The sequence below is a fragment of the Lissotriton helveticus genome, chromosome 10 (genome assembly GCF_964261635.1).
Source record: "Lissotriton helveticus chromosome 10, aLisHel1.1, whole genome shotgun sequence".
Lineage (NCBI taxonomy): Eukaryota > Metazoa > Chordata > Amphibia > Caudata > Salamandridae > Lissotriton > Lissotriton helveticus.
This window is the reverse complement of record NC_136071.1, coordinates 182635619-182661932: the sequence shown is the minus strand read 5'-3', so window position 1 is coordinate 182661932 and position 26314 is coordinate 182635619. Positions and strand designations below refer to the sequence as shown.

The 26314-nt window shown below is 42.2% G+C and overlaps 1 protein-coding gene across 1 annotated transcript in view; it reads right to left on the bottom strand.

Moving 5' to 3' along the window:
* Positions 1-710: 710 nt before the first annotated feature.
* The window catches only part of ARPC1B (actin related protein 2/3 complex subunit 1B), a 101034-nt gene continuing 75430 nt past the window's right edge, over positions 711-26314 (bottom strand). The window contains exons 5-10 of the mRNA XM_078665052.1: positions 25947-26054; positions 22236-22442; positions 18387-18462; positions 6434-6630; positions 5472-5562; positions 711-1053 (exon numbers count right to left, since the gene is read on the bottom strand). Of these exons, the coding sequence (XP_078521178.1) occupies positions 1015-1053; positions 5472-5562; positions 6434-6630; positions 18387-18462; positions 22236-22442; positions 25947-26054 (718 nt within the window). The 3' untranslated portion in view covers positions 711-1014. The remainder of the gene's footprint in view (positions 1054-5471; positions 5563-6433; positions 6631-18386; positions 18463-22235; positions 22443-25946; positions 26055-26314) is intronic.

The window sequence follows — 26314 nt, the reverse complement described above, 5'->3', positions numbered from 1 at the left end:
GAAGGCCAAGACATATTTTCCAAAAATAATCAATTTCCTCCACAGCTTTTCAACAAATACTAGAGACAGTCATCACCAAAGAAATGCAGAGCCAAATACTCAATAGTTAGTATGTAATGTTTACTCATGGTGACAGCAATACTAAAGGTGATCACTGGTACTATAGGCTCTAAAAAACTCTGTTGGAGTTGATGTCATGCACCTACTCATTGGTAGGCAATCCATGCATCTTGTTCCCAAGACCTTAAACGGACAATGGAAACTGGGAGGTCCAGGATCTCTAATGATAATCTTTGTGTTTTGAAATATTGCGCACCACTGTGCTGTTGGTAGGGCATGTACAATCATTGGAGTGGTTACAACAATTCACTAGGGTAAGCAAAAGTTATAATTTTTCAACATTTTGTACGTTTTTTACCCAAATAGATATGATTCTTAATTAAAATGCAATTTCGTACATCTAAAGTGTACTCACTCTCCAAAAGTAGGTTATTGATTTCCTAATGGTCCTATCATAACATAGATGAAAAAATGTGCTGTCTAGGAAAGAGTCTCTCTAAATTTCCACCTTTCGCTTTCCAGAAGTCGAACAGCATTGACTAACATTTGGCTCCATTCATTGGATTCTTCCCACCTGTGATTATAGCAAGGATGTTGTCTTATATAAACAAGTTCACCAGAATTGTTAAAAAAAATCATCAGTCATTGTGTAAAATGAAAATATCTCACTTTATTTTTAACAGAATATTTTAAAGCAACGTATGACCTGCATATTTAGTCACAAAGTAGAAAATTCTCTTAGAACGCCAACAGCATATACTCTAGAAAGTGCTACTGCCATCTGGAAATTCTAATTTAACCCCCATAAAGCTTTCCTTATTATTCTACTACAATTATTGTTTTTTTAAACATTTTGTGGCACCTGTTGCAGTTATAAAACTCATTTGGTAAGCAGTACTGGCATCAACCTTGGAGCAAGCGCTTAGAAGCAAGGAGCAGCAGGCAGGGACTCAATCACTTGATCTTCAGATCTTTCAGGCTGGATTCCAGGCTCTGCAATGTGAAGAAGATCACAGATTAATCAAGTTAAAATTGTATCTGCAGATAGATAAAGTTTGTCTGTAGAGAGGGTGGGTCTCTTTGTAGCAAACAGAGGTACCATAAACTACAATCACTGCTTGCTCAACAAGAGGGAGGTGGACAATAGTGATGATTGAAAGCCATTCAGTCAGAAGGAGACACAGTGGGTCTGACTTGGAGTTTCTCTAAGTGCAGCCACTGTTGCCTTTTAGAGCAGGCCCCCCATTGCTCTTTGAGCTTTTAAGTCATAATTTCATGTCATTCATATAATTTCCCCCGACAAGGATGCTAAGAATGCACCAATGCAAAAGTTCTACAAAAACTCCTTTGTGTATCTGCATGTAGCCCATTTGTGGAAATGTTTCCTGGAGTCCCAGCGCAGTCAGTGGCTACAGGGCTTAGTTTGTGATCATCAGGGCCTTATTACCACTGATGTCCAGGGGTTTAACCTTAGCAGTCAGTATAAAAGTGAGGACCAAATACACCTTTTTAGCACTTGTCCTTCTGTGTAGTGTAGTTGAGCTGTTCAAGGTTTACTCAGTGATATAGTGTGGGGTTAAAGACTCCGGAATCAGTAAACTACCCAAAACTGGTTATTAAATCAATGTGCTAAGTCTTTTAACCCCTTCGGCGCTGATGACGAGCTCAGCTCGTCATCAGTTGCGCCGCTCGCACGCTGATGACGAGCTGAGCTCGTCATGTAACGCGGCTTTTTGAAAAAAAGCCGCGTAGCGCGAAAATCGCCGCAGCGCGCATGCGGTTAAGAGAGGATGAACATTACTATTCACACTCAGTGCTATACTGTACATATATTAGAAGCCAGATGTGTATACTCTGTACTTCTGTAATACTCTCAACAATTGTTGGAGAGGCAGATTAGGCTGCATCTTGGGGGAAAAATTCAGTGGTAGTTATAGTGGAAATATCAAGTATAGCCACTGGGATTCTTACAGGGGTGTTCTAGGATAGTGAGTAGCCAATCGGGATTGAACAGCTTGCAAATGCTACCTTCCTGTTAGTACAGGCTTCCCCCTTCTATGTTCGGTAACTTCCTTAGTTAAACGGTAACTCTGTTGGGACATGCAACACTCGTTAGTGAGTGCAGCTTTGAGTGATGTGTGCCCTGCATGGCCCAATGAGTGATGGAAGCAGAGTTCTTGCTCTGGCCAAGCTGACATGATTGCAGTCTGTAAATAGTGCGTCTGCGTGCTCAGTTTCAGCTACGCAGTGATAGCGCCAATACTAGCTGAATGAAAGTCTAGGGTCATGGAGCTACTAATTAAGTGGATGTTGTAGCTTAGGTTCTTTCTCAGGTCAATTCACAAAACCCACCAGCCAAGCCAATTAGATGCCCACCCCTTGTTGTAGTAGTGAGTACTCTGAAACCTGGGGCAGGCCTCTCCATTGGCGTTACACTTCCTCAGGCAATCTGGATCTTTTTGTATGGAGATTGCAGACAGGATTTTCTAGTACCCCATTACTTCATGGCAATCAGATTCTTCTGCAGAGTCAGTTATGGCCAAGTTCCATGGTAGTCTCTAATCTCAAGCATATATAATTCAGTCTATGGTGTGGCGACATTTCGGGGCTTCAAGGCATCACCCTCACAGATCCATATAGGTGCTTTATCCCTATTGTAAAGGATGGTTTTGGTTTCACCCGCCTTTACTTCTTCACAGCCCCTTTCTTTCTGAGCAACATCTCCCTCGTGCAAGCACACTTACAATTACAGTCCTTAGGTTTCTAGTCCCAAACCTGGCAAGGGGGGCTGATGGTAGTCATCTCAACCCTGGTGCACAGTATTTCTCATTTGCTACTTGTGTGCCGGACTCTAGAACAGAAATCCTGCACATTGGCTAGCATTTTCTGTCCCATCTTTATACCAAAAGTTGCAAACAGTACTTGTATATCCCAACATTGAGCTTTGAGACTGGTTCTTGGAAGTTCTTGCCTTCTTCTTCCCCACTTAGACTGGGCTTGCCTTGGTCTTTGAGTGTCAGGAGGTAAGTGGGGTGGGGTTGAGAGTTTCCTACCAGGGGGAGCAAAGATCAGGGTACAAAGGAAAGAGAGACTCTGCCACCCAACTATGAGCTTATGTGTCGGCGTTGCCCTTCCAGTGCATGACGGAGCAGGAAAGGGCTGGGGAAACTCCCTAAACTTTAATGAAGCCCTCTGCCTCCTTTTCTCCACACCACAAATCTGACCCACTACAAAGGGTTTTTCTAGACTATCCCACAGAACCCTGCAATTCACATTGCTGTTTGAGGCTCCCGATACCTATCGCTCTTCGGTATCGCTTGACTTCATTAAAACAAGATAAATTCCTTTGTGGCCATACCTACGTTACACACGCAGAACCTAAGTACATGGAAGAAGATTCCAGTATGTGACTTGCCTTGGCAGAGACAGGCAAAAAGGCCTGTGTAGCCAGGACAATTGTTTTCACTCCCACCATGGACAGTTGTCTACAGCCTGGTGAGCTGATGGTAGTCACACTCAGGAAGGAGATGCACATCGTGTACAGGGCCATCTTAACAGCATTATAGGCCCCGGACACAGCCGTGCACTGAGCCTGCCTACAAAATGAGCTATTAAGTCCTCACAGAAATCAAAATGCTTAACAGAAAACTAGTATTAAATTCTGGCCTACATGGAGCTCCTATGCAGTAGCAGCTCCTCAAGGGAGTGCTGAAGGGTGGTGGGGCAGGGGATGGGCAGGGTGGGGGGGGGGGGTAGTGAACTCTGGCATAAAACAAATTACATTGTGCGCTCTGCATTGCCACGTTGCAGCGTGCGCAAAGTAATTTGTTTTAGTTATTTATTTACTTAACTCCGTTCAGCCGTATGTGGAGTTTACTACCCCCTGCCCCACCGCCCCTCAGCACTCCCTCGAGGAGTCGTCACTGCTCCTATGCTCGTTGGCAACTGCCCAGCATGCATATGCTTTAAGACGACACTGATCATGTCCCCCCCAGACCAAAGAGCCCTGCTCTGGGTAATGATATGAGTCTAGCGCCCAAGTATCACTGTTGATTGTGCTGAGGCTGTGGTAAAAAATCTACAGCGCTTGCTATGATGAACTCGAGCAAGGGATGCACACTCTCCAGAGCCAAGGTGGAAACTTTGTCTGTTGTGAAGCCATGTGGGTACTCGGGGTTTCCAAGCACTACCAAGCTGCATACTGTCAGTGTAGCACCAAATAATGGATAAAGAAGAGCGTAACCAACACTAATCATTCATACGACTAGCTAACACATAATAACACTAGTTGTAGGCTTAGCTCTTCCTGGCACGAGTGCCCCCTGGGGCATTTCTCAGTGGATATGCATGTCTTACTCCTGTAAATTCTAGGGGTGGGCGGAATTTGCGTAGTCATGCTACGCAAAGCTCCACTAAATGGTAAAAAATCTCTGCGAGCACGCAAAAGTTCTGCGAACACGCGGAATTGCTTGTTCCGCCCATTTGTGATGCTTTTTTCCTGTTCACAAACGTTGTTTGCGTGCTCGGGGAGAAATATCTTGCGAACACGTATTTTGAAAGCACGAACAAGCAAAAAATTCCGCGAAGCCGCGGATCGCGGAACTTTTGGCAATTCCGCGTTCACCGCGGAATGCAAAATCACCCAAATTATCCAAATTCCATGACTGGAAGGGAATTAACCACCCAGGCCTAGTAAATTCATGAGTAATTCGAAACTTCGGGCCTCATTTATGAAAAGTATTGCATCGCTGGTTGAAAACAGTGACGCAACACTGCGCCCTCCTTGCTACACCTTGGATGCGCTGTTTTTACACTACGGTGCTCCATGCCGCAAGAATTGACCAGGTACGTCAGAAATCCTGACGTATCTGGTGGTGCAGTAATGATGCATTGCTGGAGTGTGTTGCAAAACAGACATGTAAAAGGGCCTGTGTCAGTCCTTACACCTGCTGTGAAGCAGGCATAAGGATTTGACGCAGTGAACTCATAGAAGTGTTGCAGTGAAATTTCATAGATTTCATTGCACAACTTCTATGAACCTTTTTTATGGGAGAACACCCACCATGCATACATTACACATGACGCAGGTATAATGTAGCACAGGGGTTTATAAAGTGACGTACAAAGAAATTATATATTTTAGAATCTTCTAATACTTTAGCAGCAGGTGCATTAAGGACTCTTAAAATGATGGTGCATTGAGGAAACTTATAACCCAATGTAGGTCTACTTTTACTTTCATTACTTTCCTTTATTCGTGGTACATTTCCCTATTATGTGCATAAGGCTGCAATATTAGAACAAGAACTCCGAAAAATTGTACCAAAATTGACAAGCTCCCATCTATTCACTACTTTAACTCATTAGACTGCAGCACCAATATGAATGTTTCTGACAAAAAACATACTTACTTTTACATCCCAGATGCACATGCCTCCATCCATGCCAGTGGTGCAGAATCTGGAGCACTTTGCCTTCCCGCCATCTAGAACAGATATTTGACTGCAAAATAAAAGGAAAACAGGTTGAACCATGCCCCAAGGAACACCAGGATGATTTGTCACCACACATTTTAAGATAGTATGTTTGAAGTAACCCAAATATGAAATCACTATAATTTAATTTTTAGACGAAGATGTATTTTTCAATCATATATGTCAGTTTTGTTTGTTCTTTTATCGTGAAAGATATGAGCCATTAAGTGACAGTTCATACCACAGGGGAAACGGCCTATACAACGCGGGCTGAGCCACGCGTGCTAATTCCCCGCAAGAGTAACAATGCTTGCCTGAACCACACATCTCCCTTAACCATGGGTGCCACAAGGATGTTATGATGAGATCCCCACAGAATCTGATTAAACCCTCTGATATATCTGCCAGCAGTGGTCACCATTTACGGAGCACCGAATACTCCCTACGTCCCCTCTTTTTCTTATTTCAAATGTAGGTTAGTTTTTCAAATCGACCATAAACTTTGTGACAACAATTATAAAAAGTATATTCACCATTTAAATATGTCAAGATATCTACTAATAAGTCCAATTCCTCAGTCAACCTAAATAACTTGAAAATAAGAAGGAAAATATAATTTAAGGTGAAGAATGTAAAAGGTGAAAATCTAGTAGAAGAATTAAAGTAATACTTTCCAAATGATAAAGGCCAAAAGTAGCTAAATGATCTAAGGCAAATTATGTTACAGTGCATACAAGTTTTAAAAACAACGAACAGGTCTGTCCACAGCATGGGCAAATTCCATCTGTTCGATCTCAGCCCCACTATATTAAAACATCCACAGCATCACAAAGTCCTTCAACCAGCACTGACTTGCAGGCTACACATGTATCTCTCCTCATGCAAGACACAGTTCTTACCTGATGCTATTTTTGTGTAAGGAGTCCAGGTTAGCATTTTCTGTGTCGGAGCTAGCTTTTTTATCCATGTTCTGGAAGCGCTCGCGAGCAGTAAGTCCACGCTGCGCGTTCTGCTTGGGCACATCAAGCCTGCCTCCCAAGGACAGGGATCCCTTGCTCTCATCGTAGGTATACAGGATAGGGTAGCAATCGTGACCCTGCAATACACAATGGAAAAGCCTCAAGGTTCATTATCTTGCTGTTCTAACATATGGAAGCAGAACTGTTCTGGGACAGGTATTTACTGAAGATGGGATCTGTGTCTACCCAGCTGGGCTAGTAGGACATGTCAACATCACAAAATAAAATGATGGACAGTGTTGAAACTTTTCAAACACTCAACCCCAGTCACAGATCTGGGTTTAAGCTATTGTTATTTTGCTCGCCACAACACCCCAGTTTTGACCCAGCCATATGCAAATCAGTCTTGACCCTGCTCCTCTTGGGAACAGTCCAGCCCAAACTGCCAGGCCAGGCCCTCCCTGGACCGGAAACAAGCATCCTGGGACCGGATTCAGGTTTTCACCCCTCATCAGCCAGGCTAGCTTGAATACAGTGGCGCAGCGAGCAAGGGACAAGTGCCCAAATTCAAAATAGATAAAAATTGGATATCCTGTTATTAATGGCAGATAATAGTTACCAGATCGATCTATGTTTCCATTTTCTTTGTGTTTATGCAGACTCTGTACTCTAAAATGTTGTATGACTATTGCTGTGCACCACACTTCAGGTAGTTCACTTTGTAAATTTGCAAATAGCTATTCTGAACGCGTTATGTACAACAATGTAGTTGCATTGATAGAGGGCCCGATTCACAGAATGAACTTAAGACTCAATCCTAAACTTACTACTATTTTGATATTCACAGAATGCACTTACTACTTTTGGCATTCACAGAATGAACTTACTACTTTTGGTATTCACAGAAGTTAGGATTTTGTCTTAAGTTTGTCTTAAGACAAACTTAAGACAGACTTAAGACAACATCCTAACTTAAGTCTGTCTTAAGTCTGTCTTAAGACAAACTTAAGACAAAATCCTAACTTCTGTGAATACCAAAAGTAGTATGTTCATTCTGTGAATGCCAAAAGTAGTAAGTGCATTCTGTGAATACCAAAATAGTAGTAAGTTTAGGATTGAGTCTTAAGTTCATTCTGTGAATCGGGCCCCTTGTGTCTGTGTCATATACTTGTGACAAGGAGCCAAGGCTCATGTGTGGACAGGGAGCATGCTAATCCTAGGAGTGCTTTGGGTAGAAGAGTGTGCATGTGTCTGTCATGTTTCCTACACGAGTGTTGTTTTGATGTTGTACTCTTCTTGTTTTTGTTGCTCCTTCAGTCATGAAATTGAAGCAAATATAAGTGAGGGAAATAATGCATCAGCATTAGATGTTGGTGTATGAATAATAGAGTGAGTGGAGTTTGGCTTATGTGAAAGTTTTTTCAAGTACTATGTTTATGTCAGAGACTGCTCAAACTATTGCGTGGTGACACTCTTTTATGTGCAACTTTGCATTAATCTGCACCCATGCATTTATATATAAAGTGTGATTTTCATGGCTTAAGTTGACCACAGTTAATATAGACCTCAGTTTAAATGATTTATGCTAACTTGAAGTATCCCTTTGTACGTTGTGCACTTTTCTTTTTCTCTTTCAATTAAATGTGTTCTCTTGTTTAAGGTTTCTGTGTGATTGTTTATATGTATGAGTTCATGGAGTGCTGAATAATGAATTAATGCAAAGCACAAAAAAGCAAATGAGACATAAGTGAGGTTAAAACTGGGAGATTCTCCAATTGTGGGAGACCCTAAAGACCTTGGTAATATCCTTCATTGGTCAATGTAGGAACCTAATCAAAACACTTAAAAATCAATTACACTTTTATGAAAGGTATGGCCTCACACACCACCTGGATGTCATGCTTCATCATCTTTATTTATTTAAAGAGTTTTATATAGAGTTGGCTAGACCCGTAGGTATTATAGCGCTTTAAGGTCAGCAAAGTTACAACAATAATAACAATTTACATTACATCAAAATATATGAGACACATTAACAGGAGAGAAAGAGAGATCAGTAGAGGGGGAAGGGGGAGAGGGGCAGTGAGAGAGAGAGGACAAGGACGAGGGGGAGGAAGGAATAAGAGACAGAGGAGAAGTCAGCCCAAAGACCGAATAGGTAGGTGACGGCCAGTGAGGTCGTCCGAGGCCAGTCTCCCCTACAGCTCTCAAGGAAGCACCAACATGTATCAGTCAGGTTCAGGTCAGGTTTCAAGTCTTTATTTCGATTTTTATCAAATCATAAAAGACACATTATAAAGTCAATAATTATCTATCAGACAAGATTTTAAACAAAAAAGACTGTTTAAAAATAAATAAAACAAACATCACTAATCAGAAACTAAGCACATTTAGAACCAACTAATAAAAATAAAATAAGATAAGTATGACAAGCATTAAATATCAATTAAGAAGAAACCCGTATTAAAAGAAAACACAAGTTATTTTTAGAAGTTCATAACAGTTCAAATGGATTAACAGTGAACCAATACTTGCTTAGTGTTCAAAGTACACGAATTGGATGGAACTGATAACCAATGATTAAAACGGGTGCATATTCAATCGATTAACAGAACAATAAAAGTGGATCGCAGGGGCTATGACATATGTTTTAGCCTTAAAAGCCAGGCCCAGCCCAGATATTTTGCCAAACATACAACAAAGAGTTCGGAGGTGTTGGTCTTTAGCACCCAAATTGCATCTGCAGATGTTTTAAATGGCAAGCTTTGGAACAGTGGTTTTAACCATTTCTTGCGGGGTGCAGCATATCTAGGACAGGCAAAAAGAAAATGTCCTTCTGATTCATTATGACCTGGACAACATTTACAGTCGGTTGAAGACCCAGTAGACCATTTGTATGAAAAGGAGTTTAGAGGCAGAGACCCCACTCTAAATTGATGAAACAGTTTTTTGTCTAACGGTCTAGTTATTACATCCCAATAGGACTCTCGCAATAGGTCAAGTTTGAATCTTAAGAACCTGCCTGTAAGACTGTTATTGCTAGAGAATACAGCTCTTTTTAGACGAATTGAGGCCCAGTACAAGGATTTAAACTCGTGTTTGGACGGAAAAACATTGGATTGGGGGGATAACCAAAGATTTTCTAAGCCCATATCAATGAGGATGGTTTTTACAGCAGAGAACCAGGGAATTTTCCCGGATCCGGTAATGGACCTGACTTCTGTCAATTCTCGTGCAAAAAGGGACAGGTCTGGGGACGTCCATATACGTCTCCACAAAGCCACCAACCTGAATCTAGCCATCTCGTTGATCGGGGGGCACCCTAGGTCCAGACAGAGGGGGATGGAAGGGGTCGACTGAGGAAGACCTACTAGGTTACGAAGGAACTTACATTGGGTTTTGAATAAGTTACGCAGGTCCATATACCCCCAAAGATCGGCGCCATAAAGAATGGTGGTGGAGATTTTGCCATCATAGATCCTGAGGGCAGGGAGGACCCGTTTAGTGGTCGATTCTCTTTGCTCTTTTATAAGGCAGCCAGCCAACCTTGCAAATTTGAGATGTTGGATGTTGATTTGGTCTTTCCATCTCAAACGGCTGTCAAGGGTAACCCCCAAGTAGGTCATAGAATCTACTTGCTCCAGGTTTACACCGTTCAACCTCACAGAAATACGAACAGGGTGGTTTTTTGTGAAGACCATAAACTTCGTTTTCCCCACGTTCACCGCCAAATTGTTAATGATACAATACTTCTCGAAGCGGTCCAGAGCCCGCTGGAGACCGCTACGTGTTCTTGAGAGAAGTAAGGTGTCGTCGGCGAAGATGAGAAGGGGGAATCTCATCCCAGCCAACATCGGTGCGTCAGTGGGGGAATCCATGAAGAATTTGACAACTTGGTCAATAAAGAGAAGGAAAAGAGTTGGGGCCAGGACACACCCCTGACGGACACCTCGAGTTACGGGAAATGTTTCCGTCACCTGTCCCTGACTGCCCCACCTTACTCTAGCGTAGTTGTCCTCATGGAGTCTAATAATGAGGTCTAGTAGTTCCGGAGGACATCCTAACTTGGCCAACACACCCCACAGTTTGTCCCTTGGTACCAGATCGAAGGCGGACTTCAGATCGATGAATGCAGCAAAGATGGTACCGCCGCCGAGCCAGACTACCTTCCAATAGATCAGGCAGAGTCTAAACACCTGATCTATGGTGCTTATTCCCGATCTGAAGCCCGCCTGCATGGGGGATAGAATGCTCTCTAATTCGATCCAGCCCTGGACCCGCCCCAAAACCATACGAGCTATGATTTTCTGTATATAATCAATCAAACTGATGGGGCGGTAATTCCCTGGTGTGGACTTGTCGCCCTTTTTGTGAATCGGGATTATCTCGGCTCCCTTCCATGATTTTGGGACTGTAGCTCCGTGAGCTAGGGAGTTAGCTATCATGGTAATATACGGGAGCCACAAGCCGGGATTGGATTTAAATAGATCCGCCGGTATCAAATCCATACCAGGAGCTTTCCCTCGGGAGGTCAGTGCCAGGGCCAGCTCGGCCTCAGCCAGTGTGAAGATTAATTTTTCCCCGTGAGAGCTCGACGGGGATGTCCTGCCCGAGGGGTTTATAACTTTAGGGTCATCTGCTCTGAATTGGGCAGAGTAGAATGAAACCCATTCATCAAGGGGCACATTATTAGCCGGGGTGGAGGAGTCCGGGTTATTCCCCCATTTGACTATGTCCCAGAACTTTTTTTGATTATTTGCGATGGACGCTTCTAGAAGATCAGACCAAAACCTATCTTCCCACTCCCGTTTAGATTCTCGGAGGGTTTTCCTATAATGGAGCCTGGCCGCCTGGACTGCGACCATGTCCCGTGATTTGATGGATGAAATGAGAGCCGAATGTGCCTCCCTGCATTTTTTATTATACCATTTCTGTGGCAAGGGATTAGATTTAATGGAAGCACTTCGGCACGGGCGGGAAAGTAGAGATTTTAACTGATCGAAGCATCTAGTGTGAAGAATCATAATGTTATTACCCAGTCCCGAATTAGACCCCATCAAATCAATTTTCAACATCTCATTAAAGGCATTATTGGCCACTGAATTAACACTGTCCCATAAAGCTTTATCCTCCATGACCCGTGGCCATTTCAGTCTCCTCCTGTCGTTAGTTAGAATAACATCCCCTGTTTGAGTAGTAGTAGGCTCCTCTTGTCTCTTTAGGCCTGGCAGAATCAGAGATAATGACAGCAGGTTGTGGTCGCTTTCCGGGCGCTCTAGTACTGCCATGTCAATTAATAAAGGCCAATGTTCTATATTTAACAGGATATAGTCAATACGGCTTTGTCTCTGCCCACTGTCAAAGGTACAATTGGCCTCTTTGTCCGAGTTTGTGCGGCCGTTACATGCACGAAATCCCCTATTGAGGCAAAATGCCATCCAGGACACTGCCGCCTCTGTGACTTTTACCCTCTTAACCGCTTTTAGATCGGGAATGTCCCAAGCAGTATCAGTCAGACCAGTGTATAGAAAGGAGAACAAGGCTAAAGCAGAACGGCATGAATACAACGCGGGGAAGGGAGGGTGAGACAGGGAGAAGGGGATAAAAACTGTGCCCAAGAGACGGCTGGGTAGGTGGCGGTCAGGGGGTGAACCAAGTCCTATCTCTTCATTAGTTGAACAGAGAACCTCCACCGGGCGTCAGACATAATCCTCGGACTCTGCTGTCCAGAAAGAGGTCATGTGTCCTCAGGGAATGTCAGAGTAGTGCCGGGGCGGGTGGGGGAGGGAGGCCATGGTCAAAAAGAGATCTAGAAGTCCTCTTGAGGGAATGTCAGAGTAGTACGGGACGGGTGGGGGAGGGAGGCATGGTCAAAAAGAGATCTAGCAGTCCTCTTGAGGTCAGGCATAGTCCAGGAAGGGATGAGAAGGTAAAAGTTCAGCAAGGGGGAAGGAGTCGCCAGTGTCGGCCATGTTGGGGTCAGGCATCCTGGGACCCTTTTCCAAACCGAGAGTGAGCCAAGTACGCCAGAGCTTTGTGGGGCGGGAAGGGTCGGACTCACCCCCGATGTCCATAGGCTTTCGAGGTGTGCGCAGACCCTGAAAGGGCGCTGGGGCACATCACCCATTACGGTGGGCAGCGCTGTGGGAGCCGCCATTTTGCCTCGCGCAGGGGGGAGGGGCACTGCTCACTTCGATCTGCAGCAAGCAGGTGTCTCTAGGCTCAGGGCAAACAAACTGGCATGTCCGCTGCTGCTAAGGGATGTTTACCACAAGCTGAGGGTGGGCCACACAGCTCCGGTACTTCAAAAGCGGGTCCATTCCATCCTAGGCGCCATCTTGAGGCAATATCATCGGGCAGGTCATTTGCCGAAATCTCGGTGTTGCAGCGTCTGTTTTGTACGGCGGCCACAGCGGCAGACGGTCCCGACCTTCAGACGTCAGGAGGTGGGTCAATTATCTGTTAAAATGGGATTTAAGCGCCGCGCTGGTTGTTGAACGCGGGGCTTAAGCGGAGCAGAAGCTCCGAGCAGCCATGATGATCCTGGCTCCGCCCACTGAACCCATGTATTATCAGCCATTGTCCCATCGCATTCTCTAGTGTCGGGTCGGCTTCACCAATGAAATAATTGGGAGCCTGTATGGATGAAGATTGTGGTGAGATCCACACAAAAAGATGAAGATTAAAAATCATAGCAAACCTTTCTACGAGGATACCTTTATTTAATTGAAAAGGTGACTGGATGATTGAAAGATCGAGGTATGCCTAGGAGTCATCATCACTCCTGCGTCTATTAGGTCGACAAGTTTCAGCCCACCATAGTTCCATTTAGCAGGAGAAAATACTTATACGAATGGGTATGATGTGTATGTGGGCCTGCTCTAATTCTAACATGTGTGATCTATGAATCTAGGGAATAGGGATTCCTGGTCCTAAAGAAGCTGCGGGCCCCATTTGGGGCCATATGTCTCATTCGCTTCTCTGTGGTCTGTACTATGTAATGGAGGATATAAATGTAGACAGCTCACTTTTTCCTCTCGGTCCCCTGATCTCCGGTCAAGATAGGGTGTCATTTGTTTAGGTGTAATAAATTGCTGCACCTGTGCCAGGAATGCGCTGACCTCGATGTATCATTCTATATCTTGAAGGTCATGCAGTAAAATTCTCCATTGTATGACGGCTAGGAAGAGGGCCAATACCAAGATACAGAGTAATGTTCGATCCTGGTTGATTTTCCCTCTATGGGAACAGCAAGGAGTGGTGCTTACTGCCCAAAATTGAATTAATTTTAATAGTGCAATGTTGAGCTAGTTAGATTCAGATGCCCTTTTCCACTCTCTTGAGATGAGGCGCTCTTCTTTGCTCCTGCTCAAAGAGTTAGACTCCTGAGCAAATCCATTCTCACTTTATTCATTATTTGATTCTGTCCTTAGAGGATTTATTTGCTGATACCTCTTTCCTGACTCCTCCCATACTTCCTCATTTCTTCTTCGCATATTAGGGAATCATCCCTTTACGGGGGAAACTGAATTTGCTCGATTTTGGTCCATGGAAACTCTTAGTATTCTGTTTTGTATTTGCTATTTTTGAATCAATCTGAATTTTACAAAGGACATATTTAATTACTGTAAATGATTTAAGTTTGTAACATTGCTAATCTACTAATACACTTTCGTGGTTTGCATATCTACCATTTTCTGTCATAATTGTAGAGACTAATGTGCTTTACTGTCATTGCTGTATTTGTTGATGGCAAGCCTCAGTTGGGACTGAAGGTCCAGCTGCTCAAGTGCAGCTTGTACTTAAGTTTGCACCAAAGAACTGCAATGGGCAAATTCCATCCCACTGCAACAGCCTGCAAGCATGTTGCTGCGTATTCGCATGTGTGAGAACAGGCACGGTCATTAAAGCAAAAAGGTACCTGCAATCTTTAGAGTGCCTTGTATCATCTGGCTTAACCATCTGTAAAATGAGGCATACGACGAGTCATGAGTTTAAAGGTTCTACTTTTGGGGATGCATGCTTCTATTTACTATTAAATATAATCTGTGGAGTCCAGGCAGAAGGGATAGAGCAGCAACCCATATGAATAGGCATTATATGGCAGCTGTCGCCATTGCTCTGGTGTCTACCAAGGATCGGATGAGAAGCAACCCAATGGAATGGACATTATGCCACTGTGTGCTCCCTGATGGTCCACCCCAAAACAGCCTACAGAAATGGACATTATGCAGATGTGACTAAATAAGCTCTGACTCCATACAGGAATGGCAAAAGAGAAGTCCATAGCAAGAGGCATTAAACAACCAGTCTTTGTATATGCTCTGGTGGTCTAAACAGGAGTAGAGGTAAAGCAACAATGTGGACCAGCATTCGATGCCTATGCTATGGAGGCCCACCCACTAAAGCAAAGGAGCACACCAGAAGACTGTAATATATGCTCTTGGGGGTCTTTTAAGGAGGACCATCCATGACTGTAGTCCATGTTCTGGGATCCACCTAAAAATTGCAGATGCACAACACAGATTCTACAGGAAGTTGCCCATAACCTATCTGCCCTTTACCTCAGCATCCCTGGAGACGTGGTTAAATAGGCAGGTTTGACGGCTCATAGGAAAGAAAGATGTCAGTTATGTCCTTCTATGGACAAATGGGAATCCAAAGTTCTGATACCAGGTTGGGAGATGGACGGAGCGGAAGCCAGGAGAAAAAGACAGATCTACGCCTGCACATAGAAAAACAGTCTGCAAGAGAAAACAATACCTAGTGAAGCGTGTATAAGAACTGGTAGCACTCAACATTTACTTCCTTATAAGTGTGCCCCCAGCACAACAAAAGTCTTGGAAGACACTGGGGCCAAATGGTTAGCCACTTGAATTTTAGTTTTAAAAAATAAAAAGCATTTGCAAAGCCAATTGGTCTCGCCTAAAGAAAACAAAGTGAAAAAAGGCACTATGATGTGACAGTCACATCATTTTGTAGGCATGCACACCCCATTACTCGTACCTACAAAATGATTAGAGGGATTTTTTTCCTACTGAATTAGATCCGTGAAAAAAAAGCAGTCCATAGGTTTTTTCTTTTTTGAAACCTGTAAGTGGGAACAATCTGGAGGGAGCGTGTAGGGGGAGGTGCAGCAAACAAGGCTGGGGAGGGGGAACCAACACGGAGGACAGAAACAACACAGAGCGGTGTGGGGAGGAGAAACAACAAGTGAGAGAGAAGGAGGGTACAGATGGAGGAAGCAACATGAAGGGTGGAGGTAATGAGCAGAAGCAATGGGTAAGGGCACATGGGAAAGAAAGGAACAGGAGGATGATCACATCTTGGAGAGGGGCGGGGAGAAGCACATGGGTGCCAGAGAGCAGCATGTAATGCAGTGGGAGAAGAGTTTATGAGTAAGGCAGCTGGAAAACACATGCTTGAAAAACAAACTGTGGAACCACAGAAGCCATCAAATCAAAAGAAAGAGATGGTAAAGAGGCTATGTTCCATGGGAAGGACAAACTCAAGATTTACAAGCTGGGACATGAATTAGAAGCAGGCAAATGATAGTGACAGGATCGTCAACCAATGGTAAGCAACAGGTGGGCTCCAAGCTTATATATGTTCTTGTTAAGCCTACATTACCCTGATAGGCCTGTTCCACTTGTTCTGTATCTGTGATGGAAATCTGTAAATGGCCCATACTCCTCCCATCTCATACACCGGTCTCCAAAACCACACCTTCTGTGATATATATTTCTAGTTCACATTTATGAACTCACTAATGGAATTATGGAGGGAGCATCCAATAGGTCTGCATAAACAACATAAAACCCATCTAAAACAATCATGTTTCAAAACTCCTAAATGTAACACTTTCAGTTTGAGCCTCAGACAGGGGGAGTAACATCCAGCATTTAGGTCCCAAACAAATGATCCCCCATAGTTGTCAACCTTTGACTTGTCTTGATTCGGCTCAGCTGTTTCTGATCATATGTGTTATTTGTTGAACATGTACTAATGTACTAATGTAAAGTAATCTGATAACCTCAAGTCTTGCTAGAGCTATATAAAATTCTTAAATAAATACATAAATAAGAATGCTCCTCTTCTCTAATAGTTATTTAAATCTTTGGATCACATTATCCTGACAATACTTAAGACTGAAATAGTTTTTTCATATGTACAGGGCAGAAGAGCGGGTACATTTACTTTAAAATGCGTTAGGAATTTTTTATTGCATGATAATTAAAGAAATAAGAAAACAATCATAAATATATTTAAACAGAAATGTGCGAGTACGGATCAGCTTCAGTTTTATAGTATAGCTGTAGCTATTGTAGGTTTTTGTTGAACCATTAGTTCAACATTTATGATGCCTGACTACATTTGAACTTTTACACCACACCTGTTTCCAGTGATCATTAAAGAAACTTGTTGGCACTCTCCAGACTGCTGCAGAATGTTTCCATACCTTCATTAATTTTGCTGGTTTCACCTTTAGACTTCATTCCACGATTGGACTTACTGTTTTTTTTTTAAATCTAACTATACTGAGATCTCAATAGCTTCTTCGTGGGAATTTCACATACATATTAGCTAGTTAGTTTAACTTATTTAAGGGAAACACATTTACGATTATTTTCTCTTTGACTTTATTTCTTCTACTTATTTTCAGGTAGTCCTTCTCTGCAAGCACTTACATGATGTAGTTCACCGATTTTAGAAAGATGAACTACTTAAATCATGAGATTTGATCTTTGCACACACTTTCTTAGAAACCACTATGTTTGAAGATCATACTTCATACCAATCCATTTTGTGTTGAAAAAAGGTAAACTTTCACCTGAACTATTTAACCAGGTTCTTATTATATCCAATCTGTTGGTCCATCTGTAGTAGTAATTTCAAGTGTGGTTCACATTTCCGAATAGTGGTCTACCCTACAGAATATGGTGACTTCCACTATCAGTTTCCACATTACCTGAGAAATTTTAGTGGATGAGCTTTAGGGAAGGAATAGAGAGGTTCTTCTTATGTTCTTAAGTTTAAGCAAAAGTACATTCATATAAATAGTTTGTGGGGAAATGTATAATTCAAATGGTAACTAGACAACTGGGCATACTTACAGAAAATATGATTTTGAAGCGGCGTTTAGAGATCATATGAGTAACATGTTACGTAGGATGATGAGCGCCTGTCCTCCAGGCTTTGTTTTATCGAAACTTGTCTCCGACTTGGATAAGAAATGAATTGGATAACAAATGATTCTTAAAAGTAGATCACTGTGCCATGTTTCCTTTGGTGAAGCAAGTAATATAGACCTACCTGTAATACCTAGTAACATGTAGAAGTGTAATCAAAGCAGATTCCTGTCCAATTTATACAGGTTTCTGTACACATGACAATATATTTCTCAGACCGTGTAAAATAAATCAGGACTCACTGCCTATTTTGCAAGTTGACATGGAATATGGTGAAGACCTTTTTTGTACATCACAAGCTATGGATCCGCATGGAAATATATATTAAGGTTCTTTTGCTGTTTTCCTATTCCCTCACTCTGAATGCATCCTATGTACAAGGGAGCAAGGCCTACGAGATGGTGGAAGTTATGCCTAGGGGTGGATCACAGGATAGGTCATTCTTGAAATGGTTTGCTAAATAACACAATGGCCAGGCTGGGAACCATTAGTAATATTTATAGTATGTAAAAGTAGACATTCAATTGCATTTCCCAACTAGATTTTTAGTTATGAGTATCAAATCAAAACAAGAGCTGCTGTAGAGATAAGTAAAGATGTGCCAAAAAAGACGGGAAGTCCCAGGGGTAAGAAATACAGAGTTTCACAGAGCCCATTGCAAGTGTTGACTGCCAACCTCATGAGAGTAAAATGTTAGTACTTACAGCTGCCACAATACTGTTCTCAGTGATGAAGGTCACAGCCAGCAGAGGTAGAATATCAGTGTTTAATGAGGCAACCCTAGAAGAAAGAGCCACACATGACTGTTAGTTAACATTGTTAGCAAACATTGGGAGATTCACCACCTCATAACTTCTACCTGATTTGCTTCTTGTCTCTGAAACCTAGCTCAGTTTCCAGACTTGAGCCCCCATAACTGTTCTTTATTCCATTAGGATATGGTAATTGGCATGGGGTGGAGAAAAATGTATCTTTAAATCTTGCCGCGCTATCACATCTCTGGCTTCCCACTTTTCCTGCCCTGGTTGGGAATGCTTGGATCTGGTCTGTTATTTTCCCCTCCGAAAAGGTTGGTTTGTATCTTTGTCATCCACTCATTTGGAACACAAAATCAATTTATCTATTTTTAAAACTTCTGGCCAGCCTCTCACTTCTCAACTTTTATATCATGTTACTGGGAAACCCTAACTGCGGGATAGATGTGCCTTGTGTTTAAAATTCTTTGTCTTTGATACGTTCGGAGTGGAGGATAGCTTGTGTGAGTTATGGCAAACTTTACCCAGATGCTTGAAAAGGACATTCTTGCTGTGGTGGACCATTGTGAAAGCTTGGAATATTTTCCCATATAACTTGCTCAGACCGTGGTGACTTAAGAGGTTAGGATATCGGAGTACAGAAATAAGAGTCAGTTATCAGGAAGTTAGAGCATCTGAATGTGTCATCTTGATGGACATAAAGTTAGCCCGTGCCAGGATGTACAGTGGGGCACTCTTTCTTTACTATGATCTTGACATTACTTCAGATTATTACCCTGAAGACATTCCATTTTCAATCTCAAGGTGAGCGCAAAGACCGTACTCTTTATTCCTTATACCATCTGTGGTCTCTGCAATGGATTTCTTTCACATTTATTTCTAAATTGTCCAATTCTCTTCAATGGAATCACAAAGAAGTATTTCTTTCAGTAATGCTTTTTTTTTTTTAAAGGAATTGTTCCTTTGATGGGAAAATCAGTAGTATTTCCTATGTACACATTATTTTTAGAGTGGGTAGGGTATGATTTACGGTTCTTTGGATGAGAAAAGCAGTGGAAATTATTCTGTACTAGAAGATTTCAGAGTTAGTTGGAGTACTATTTTTATATTTGCAAAGAGCAGTAGTTTCTTATCTACAAGTTAGATGGTCAAGAGTTGATCGTAGTATTCATTTGTATTAGCAATAAGGATGGTAAAGATGGCTGATATTAACAGGTGATTTATTGCATGTCATTTCATTGTGATGGTGAATGTAAGTGAGACTTAACTTTTAAAATTGAAATTATAATTTAAAAAATTGTATTTGCCTCTCTCTCTGTCTTTCAGGCAAAGGAGTGGCAGCTCAGGCTATTTAGGGATTAACAACGACATGAGGTTGAGTGGGTGTATGACCACTGGCATGGCTCAATTTAATGTTGTGCATATCGCACTGTAAGCATAGTGGTCAGGATGGATGAGCAACTGCAAAGTAGTGGAAGCGTTGATACAGGACCTGTAGCTCTTGGCTTGCGCAACGCCGGTGGATGTGAGTGCAGCAGAGGCCTCCTACCCCTCCTCACACCATCTGTCTTGTTCTGGGTGAAGTATCATGGGGGTTGCAATGTGCACTCCACTTCCTCTACCTTATATTAAATCATTCGACTGGCAGATTTCAGAGCACCAATGCCATGAACCACAACACTGGGTTCTTTTCACAGCATACAATCGCATGTAAAGAGTATTTGGGAACATAAAGTAGTCCAGGAAGAAAAAAACCATATGTATGTTTCCAGCAAAAGTGGTGTGTTTGTGTAAAGTGAAACTCACAAAAGAGTACATCTTGTATCTAGAGAAAAAGAGATGACAGCAGGGAAAGTCAGTGTCTCCAGGGAAGAGCACTTCTTTAAGGACGAGAACCCTCACTCACCCAAGGCTGATATGCTTTATCATTGTGTCCCCTCCTCACACCAGGACCGCAAGGTTTCTGGTGTGGACTACAACACCTTGATGGGGAGGATCATTGGTGTTTTAGATCAAATGAGCAGATGTTGGTAAGGAGTGAGAGGCACAGTGCAGAAGGAAGCTAAAGATAAAGATAAAACTATCTCCAGTAGGGCTGGACTGAATTTATTAGGATGCCCTCTGGGATAGGGATAAAACCAAGAGAGAAAAGAGGGATTGTTAACAAATATACTGCCTTTGTCTGGTCAGCATGATTTTGGCAATCGTCGACCCCAATCGGGGATCTAAGACATTCATCAGGACCCAGATATTAAGTCACTCTTATAAACGAAAAGTAGGAAAATTACCAGCCCCGCAAAGATACGCCAGGTTGGAACGGGGATTGCACAACAACACTCAGAGTTTACCTAAGTTCAAGAACAGAGAGGTAAACTCCACTCTTAAGCCTGTAAGACCACCTTAATCGCAGAGCTGCAGTGTCAGCGCAGAAAACTCCTCAACTTGAGAGTGGATTTAACCTCTCTGTTCTTGAACGTCGGTGGAACCTCAGTGTTGTTGGACCATCCCGGTTCCTACCAGGCTTTCAGTTGCGAGCCCGGTAATTTTCCTATTTTTCATTTAGAAGAGTGACTTAACATCTGGGCCCTGACGAATGCCTTAGAACCCCATCAGGGGTCAAAGATTAACAGAAACATGTTAACCACACAAAGGGCGTATATTTGTTGAAAATCCCTCAGTCCTTTCTTGGTTTTAACCCGATCCTGGAGGGCATCAAAATAAATACAGTCCAGCCCTTTTTTAGATAGTTTTATCTTTATCTCCTTTCTGCATTCTGCCCCTCACTCCTTACCAGGGCACGAGTTCTAAAAAGAGAAGTGGGGGGACGCTGTCACCGGAAGTGATGTCACGACAGGAAGTGACGTCACGAAAGGTGCGCTCCGCTCTCGTCCCAGAGAGGCCAAAGAGTGAAGTCCACCTGTTTGGCAGAGGGGGCGGCGTCCACCCGGTAAAATAAGTGGGGGTACGCCGTCCACCCGCGTGGTACCCCGACTCGAGCCCTGCTCCTTACCAACATCTGCTCATCTGATCTAAAACACCTGTGATCCTCCTCATCGGGGAGTTGCAGCCCAAACGGGGTATCTTGAGATCCTGTTGTGAGGAGGGGACACAAGGATGAAGCAAGTCAGCCTTGGGTGAGCGAGGGTTCTCGCCCTTAAAGAAGGGCTCTTCCCTGGAGACACTGACTTTCTCTGCTGTCATCTCTTTTTCTCTAGGTACCAGACAAACTATTTTGTGAGTTTCATGTTATTGAGGGAGTTGTACGTTTCTGGTTGGGCATCTCACTGTAGATCCTTTGTGTGGGTTTAAGTGGTTGTTTAAAGGCCATTAAACAGGTTGCTCTCATGGTGCATGGAAAGAATCATAGTTACACACATCCCCTTGGGAGGTACCTGATTACCTGATTACCTGCAGATCAGATAGATGCCAATGGCAACAGTATTGAGGTATATATATATTTTAAGAGCAAAAAAGCATGAACACACATTCTAATTTGTAATTCCCCTACATAAGATTACCTATGGAAAAGGGGGGCCGGTTTTGGACATACCTCAGATTTCCCTGTGGGCAGTGTCCTGAATCCCCTCCAAAATAAAACTACCACAGGCAAGAAATAATCCAAAATCTCATTTTTAGCAAACATTCATACAGCGCATGTGTTCGGCATACGTTTTCTTGCACCTCTAGCCCCTCTCTTGTGATTGCAAATAGCAACAAAAAGTGATGCAGTCATAGCTCCTCTGCTTTCTCTCCTTTCACAAACGATAAATAAATAAATGAATAAATAAATTCCCTTACGCCATTTTCTTGTTGGCATCCGCTATGCAGACAGTGCTGTCATGGCTGACCCAGGCCATGCGGTTGCCACTCTCTGAGAAGCATACACTGTGCACCCATCCACAGCTGCTTCCTGACTCAAACATCATCTCTCCGAAGGGCATCTTGGAACCCCATGGGGTGGGGGCAGGCCGTTCCTCCACTTCTTTAATGTAGGCTGAGAAAATTCTGAAGGAGGAAATTACTTCCATGTTATGATGCAAGAAATAAAACACTACATTTCACTTACTTTCACTCGCTGTTATCCAATCAAGAATTGCTTGGCATCTACCCAAAACTGACAGGTACCAGTGCAAAACAGTCTAATACTGGGAAGGTTTCATGATCTAGTCTGTGAGCTCTGGTTCAGGTATCTCAACTTGGGCAAAATTGTTTGGTCCTTGGCAAATCGCTTTGCCTCCTTCTGCATCGAATTCTTACCCATCAAGATTACTTGAACACCAGAATTAAGCACAATATGAAAAATTATACACACCTCCACTTCCACTTCATATGCTTAGTAAAAAGGAATACTAGTGAATCCACTTGTACTGGATTGTGTGTTTATGTATTGATATAAATCTCCAACGCCACATCTGAAATATGTTTATCTCCAGCAAATCAGCTGAAGAGTGTTCTCAAAGCAGTATTATCTTGGTCCTATAAGTACTTGGGGCCATATTATCAAGCACGGCGTTAACATTATCGCCGCTTTAGCGGCAGAAAACTGCAGTTAAAGCGCCGATAATGGGCTTCATAATACGCCATAGAGAATTCCCATAGAAGCCCATGTTCACACCAGAACATGGGCTTCTATGGGAATTCACAAGGGCATATTTTCAAGCCCATTATCGCCACTTTGGCGGCAGTTTTGTGCCGCTAAAGCGGCGATAATGTTAACGCTGTTTCTTGATGATATGCCCCTTGGAGAGTGCACTTTAGCTAAAGAACCATACTGCTCGGTGGATGTCATTAGATGACAGATACCAGAATTTATAATAATCAAAGCACATTATTTCACCTTGAGTGTGGTAATATTGTAACAAATGTGATAGGTTGGCCGTTGGCACTCCTTACTTTTCCTATTTTATGTGATAATTTAAATTTATCAAATGAAAGTTTCCATTCCTCGTGTTGTGGCGTGCTGCTTGGTATAGTTCTGAAATATCTATAATTGGCGGTAGATGATAAGATATCATCACCTAACCAAGCGCACAGCTTTATTGTTTTTCCACTGTTCGTGTTTATTCAAAAAATACTTCAATGCTCAATTTGCTTGACACTTATCTCTTTTTATTTCACTCGTGTGTCATATATTCTTTTCTTTCATTGATTCTTTTACGCTTTGTGCTGTTATTATTTCTTATCATAATAACTTTCTTATTGGTTACCCATATACAATGATTAACATGTATATTACTGTTCATACATAATCAATACATCATTAACGGCGATTGCTGTTATGATTGGCCCGATGCATTTCGGGACCAGTGTCCCTTCCTCAGGGGCCACTGTGGAAAGTAACAAAAACATTATGTCATTTCTATTATTTACATACATTGTTGTTCATTTCATCATCTTTTTAACCATGTGTATATGCATGTGTATTCCTATAGTCTTTGACTATAGGAATACACATGCATATAGATCAAACTATGATATTACGGTGATACCATTTAGGATTTGCTAGAAAACAAACACAGGTTTTGGAGTTTGATATTAAAGCACACTGGACAGATGTATACAATAATCAAAGATGTTTCTAAATGTATACATTCGGTATATAAGTCATTATGTGACTGAATATTTACAACATGGTGGTAGTCTCATAACTGCAGTGGCTTTGTTAAAAAGATGATGAAATGAACAACAATGTATGTAAATAATAGAAATGACATAATGTTTTTGTTACTTTCTACAGTGGCCCCTGAGGAAGGGACACCGGTCCCGAAATGCATCGGGGCAATCATAACAGCAATTGCCGTTAATGATGTATTGATTATGTATGAACAGTAATATACATGTTAATCATTGTATATGGGTAACCAATAAGAAAGTTATTATGATAAGAAATAATAAAAGCGCAAAGCGTAAAAGAATCAATTAAAGAAAAGAATATATGACACACGAGTGAAATAAAAACAGATAAGTGTCAAGCAAATTGAGCATTGAAGTATTTTTTGAATAAACACGAACAGTGGAAAAACAATAAAGCTGTGCGCTTGGTTAGGTGATGATATCTTATCATCTACCACCAATTATAAATATTGTAACAAATGCCTTATTTTCGGTTGTGTGGCCCAAGCAAAACACGTCAGCCTTGACTGCGAAGATGTAACTCAATGAATGAACATAGAATAAAGTATTACTGAATATATATATATATTTGTTTTTAACATGTGGAATGGAGGTCTAACAGGACACCCATTATTTTCTGGAACTCAAATATGACACCAAATAGGCTTGCTCATTATACCCACTATCTACCCATTTGAAAGACAAGTGTGAGTCCTTCAACTAGTTTACACCCTTCAAACAAATGGATAATATGAAAACTGGACACCTACAATTCAATGTAACGCGCAAAAGGCTGAGGATTCACATAGTCATATCCTAAATGAGGACAATCCTTCTCACATGAAGATAGCTCCACTGACTCTGTGATGTCTACATTAATGGATCCAACTTTTATGTGTTACAACATCTATACAGTGGTATTTTGTATGCGTGGACAGTGCTGAGCACCTACACAACAATTTTGCACCAGTTCTGAACCAACAGGTACATTGACCTACTTTTCTAAACTGTCCCTTTTGCACAGGTCATTTGGAGCAAAAGTCATTTTTTCATTGATCATCAGACCAAATGTCGGCACAAAATTGTCTAGGACTGTGCAACGTTGCCTCAATCTAGCGTCAGATCACCTTCCACCAGTGAAATTTAAGTGATCGAATCCTTACTCTCCCCAAATGTGCCATCACTGATTAGACCGTAGACTCCATTAACTGCAATCTACCTTAAGAGAGAATGAATGTTTTCTCCATCGCGCATGTGATACGTTTCACCATTAAAACAATATTCACAGGATGTGCAGTGAGGAACATTTCACAGTTTCTTTTTCGTTCTGGTGATTCATCAAATTAAATTGAACCAATGGCTGAAACGCAAAAAGTTGTCAGAACACTTCAGAAAGCCATGGTTGCAAAATTCGATCTGTGATGGTGGAAAAAGTGTACCAAATGCAGAATATCGAGATGTAGGAGATTGCCACCACACAACACTTTGTAGAAATTGAAGTGGACTGCCCACTTCGACTACTGACATCAGAATAGGTGTTACTATTACTCAACATGAATTAGATTTATGAGTTAGATCTTTCAGATAGAATAGGCACTCCAGTGGATATGAATAAGGAACTCAGAAGTTGAAGTCTGAGCTCTAGAAAAAGTGCCTTAACCCTCTGTGGCATCTTACCAGTGACCATACTTAGATTCGGCATCCACTGCAGAGGTCTGCTTAAGAACCCGACCACTATTCCAGAAACAGTTGAATCAAAGCCTAGCTATCCAACTATAATCTCAAAAAACATTTTTTTAATTTCTGAAAACCTGTGAGATTTTTCTCTGAGTAAAGTGAGATGTCCCTTGTTAGTTTCAGCAAATTCTATTCACCTCTTAGTTTTAATTTATTTACCTGCTCTTGAAGTCACAGGACCCAGCAGCCAGCAGGATATTGTTAGGGTGCCAGTCCAGGCTCAACACCGTTGAGCGAATTGGTTTCTTGATATGTTTACAAACCCACCTGCAGAGACACATAGAGGGGACAATGTTAATCAGATGCAGGTACTACATGCACAGATATTACCCCTGTTCATTGTATCCAGATACAAAGATCACTAGTCAGCTAAGCAAGAGACAGGATAGTGAAAGTGGAATGATTCAAGAAGGTGCACATACAGAGGAGAGAGGAGGGAAGATGACACGGTGCACAGAAAGAAGAGAGAGGAGTGAAGATGAGACCTTTCTTCATCATCAAGACCTTACGGAAGTGGGTCTTGGAAG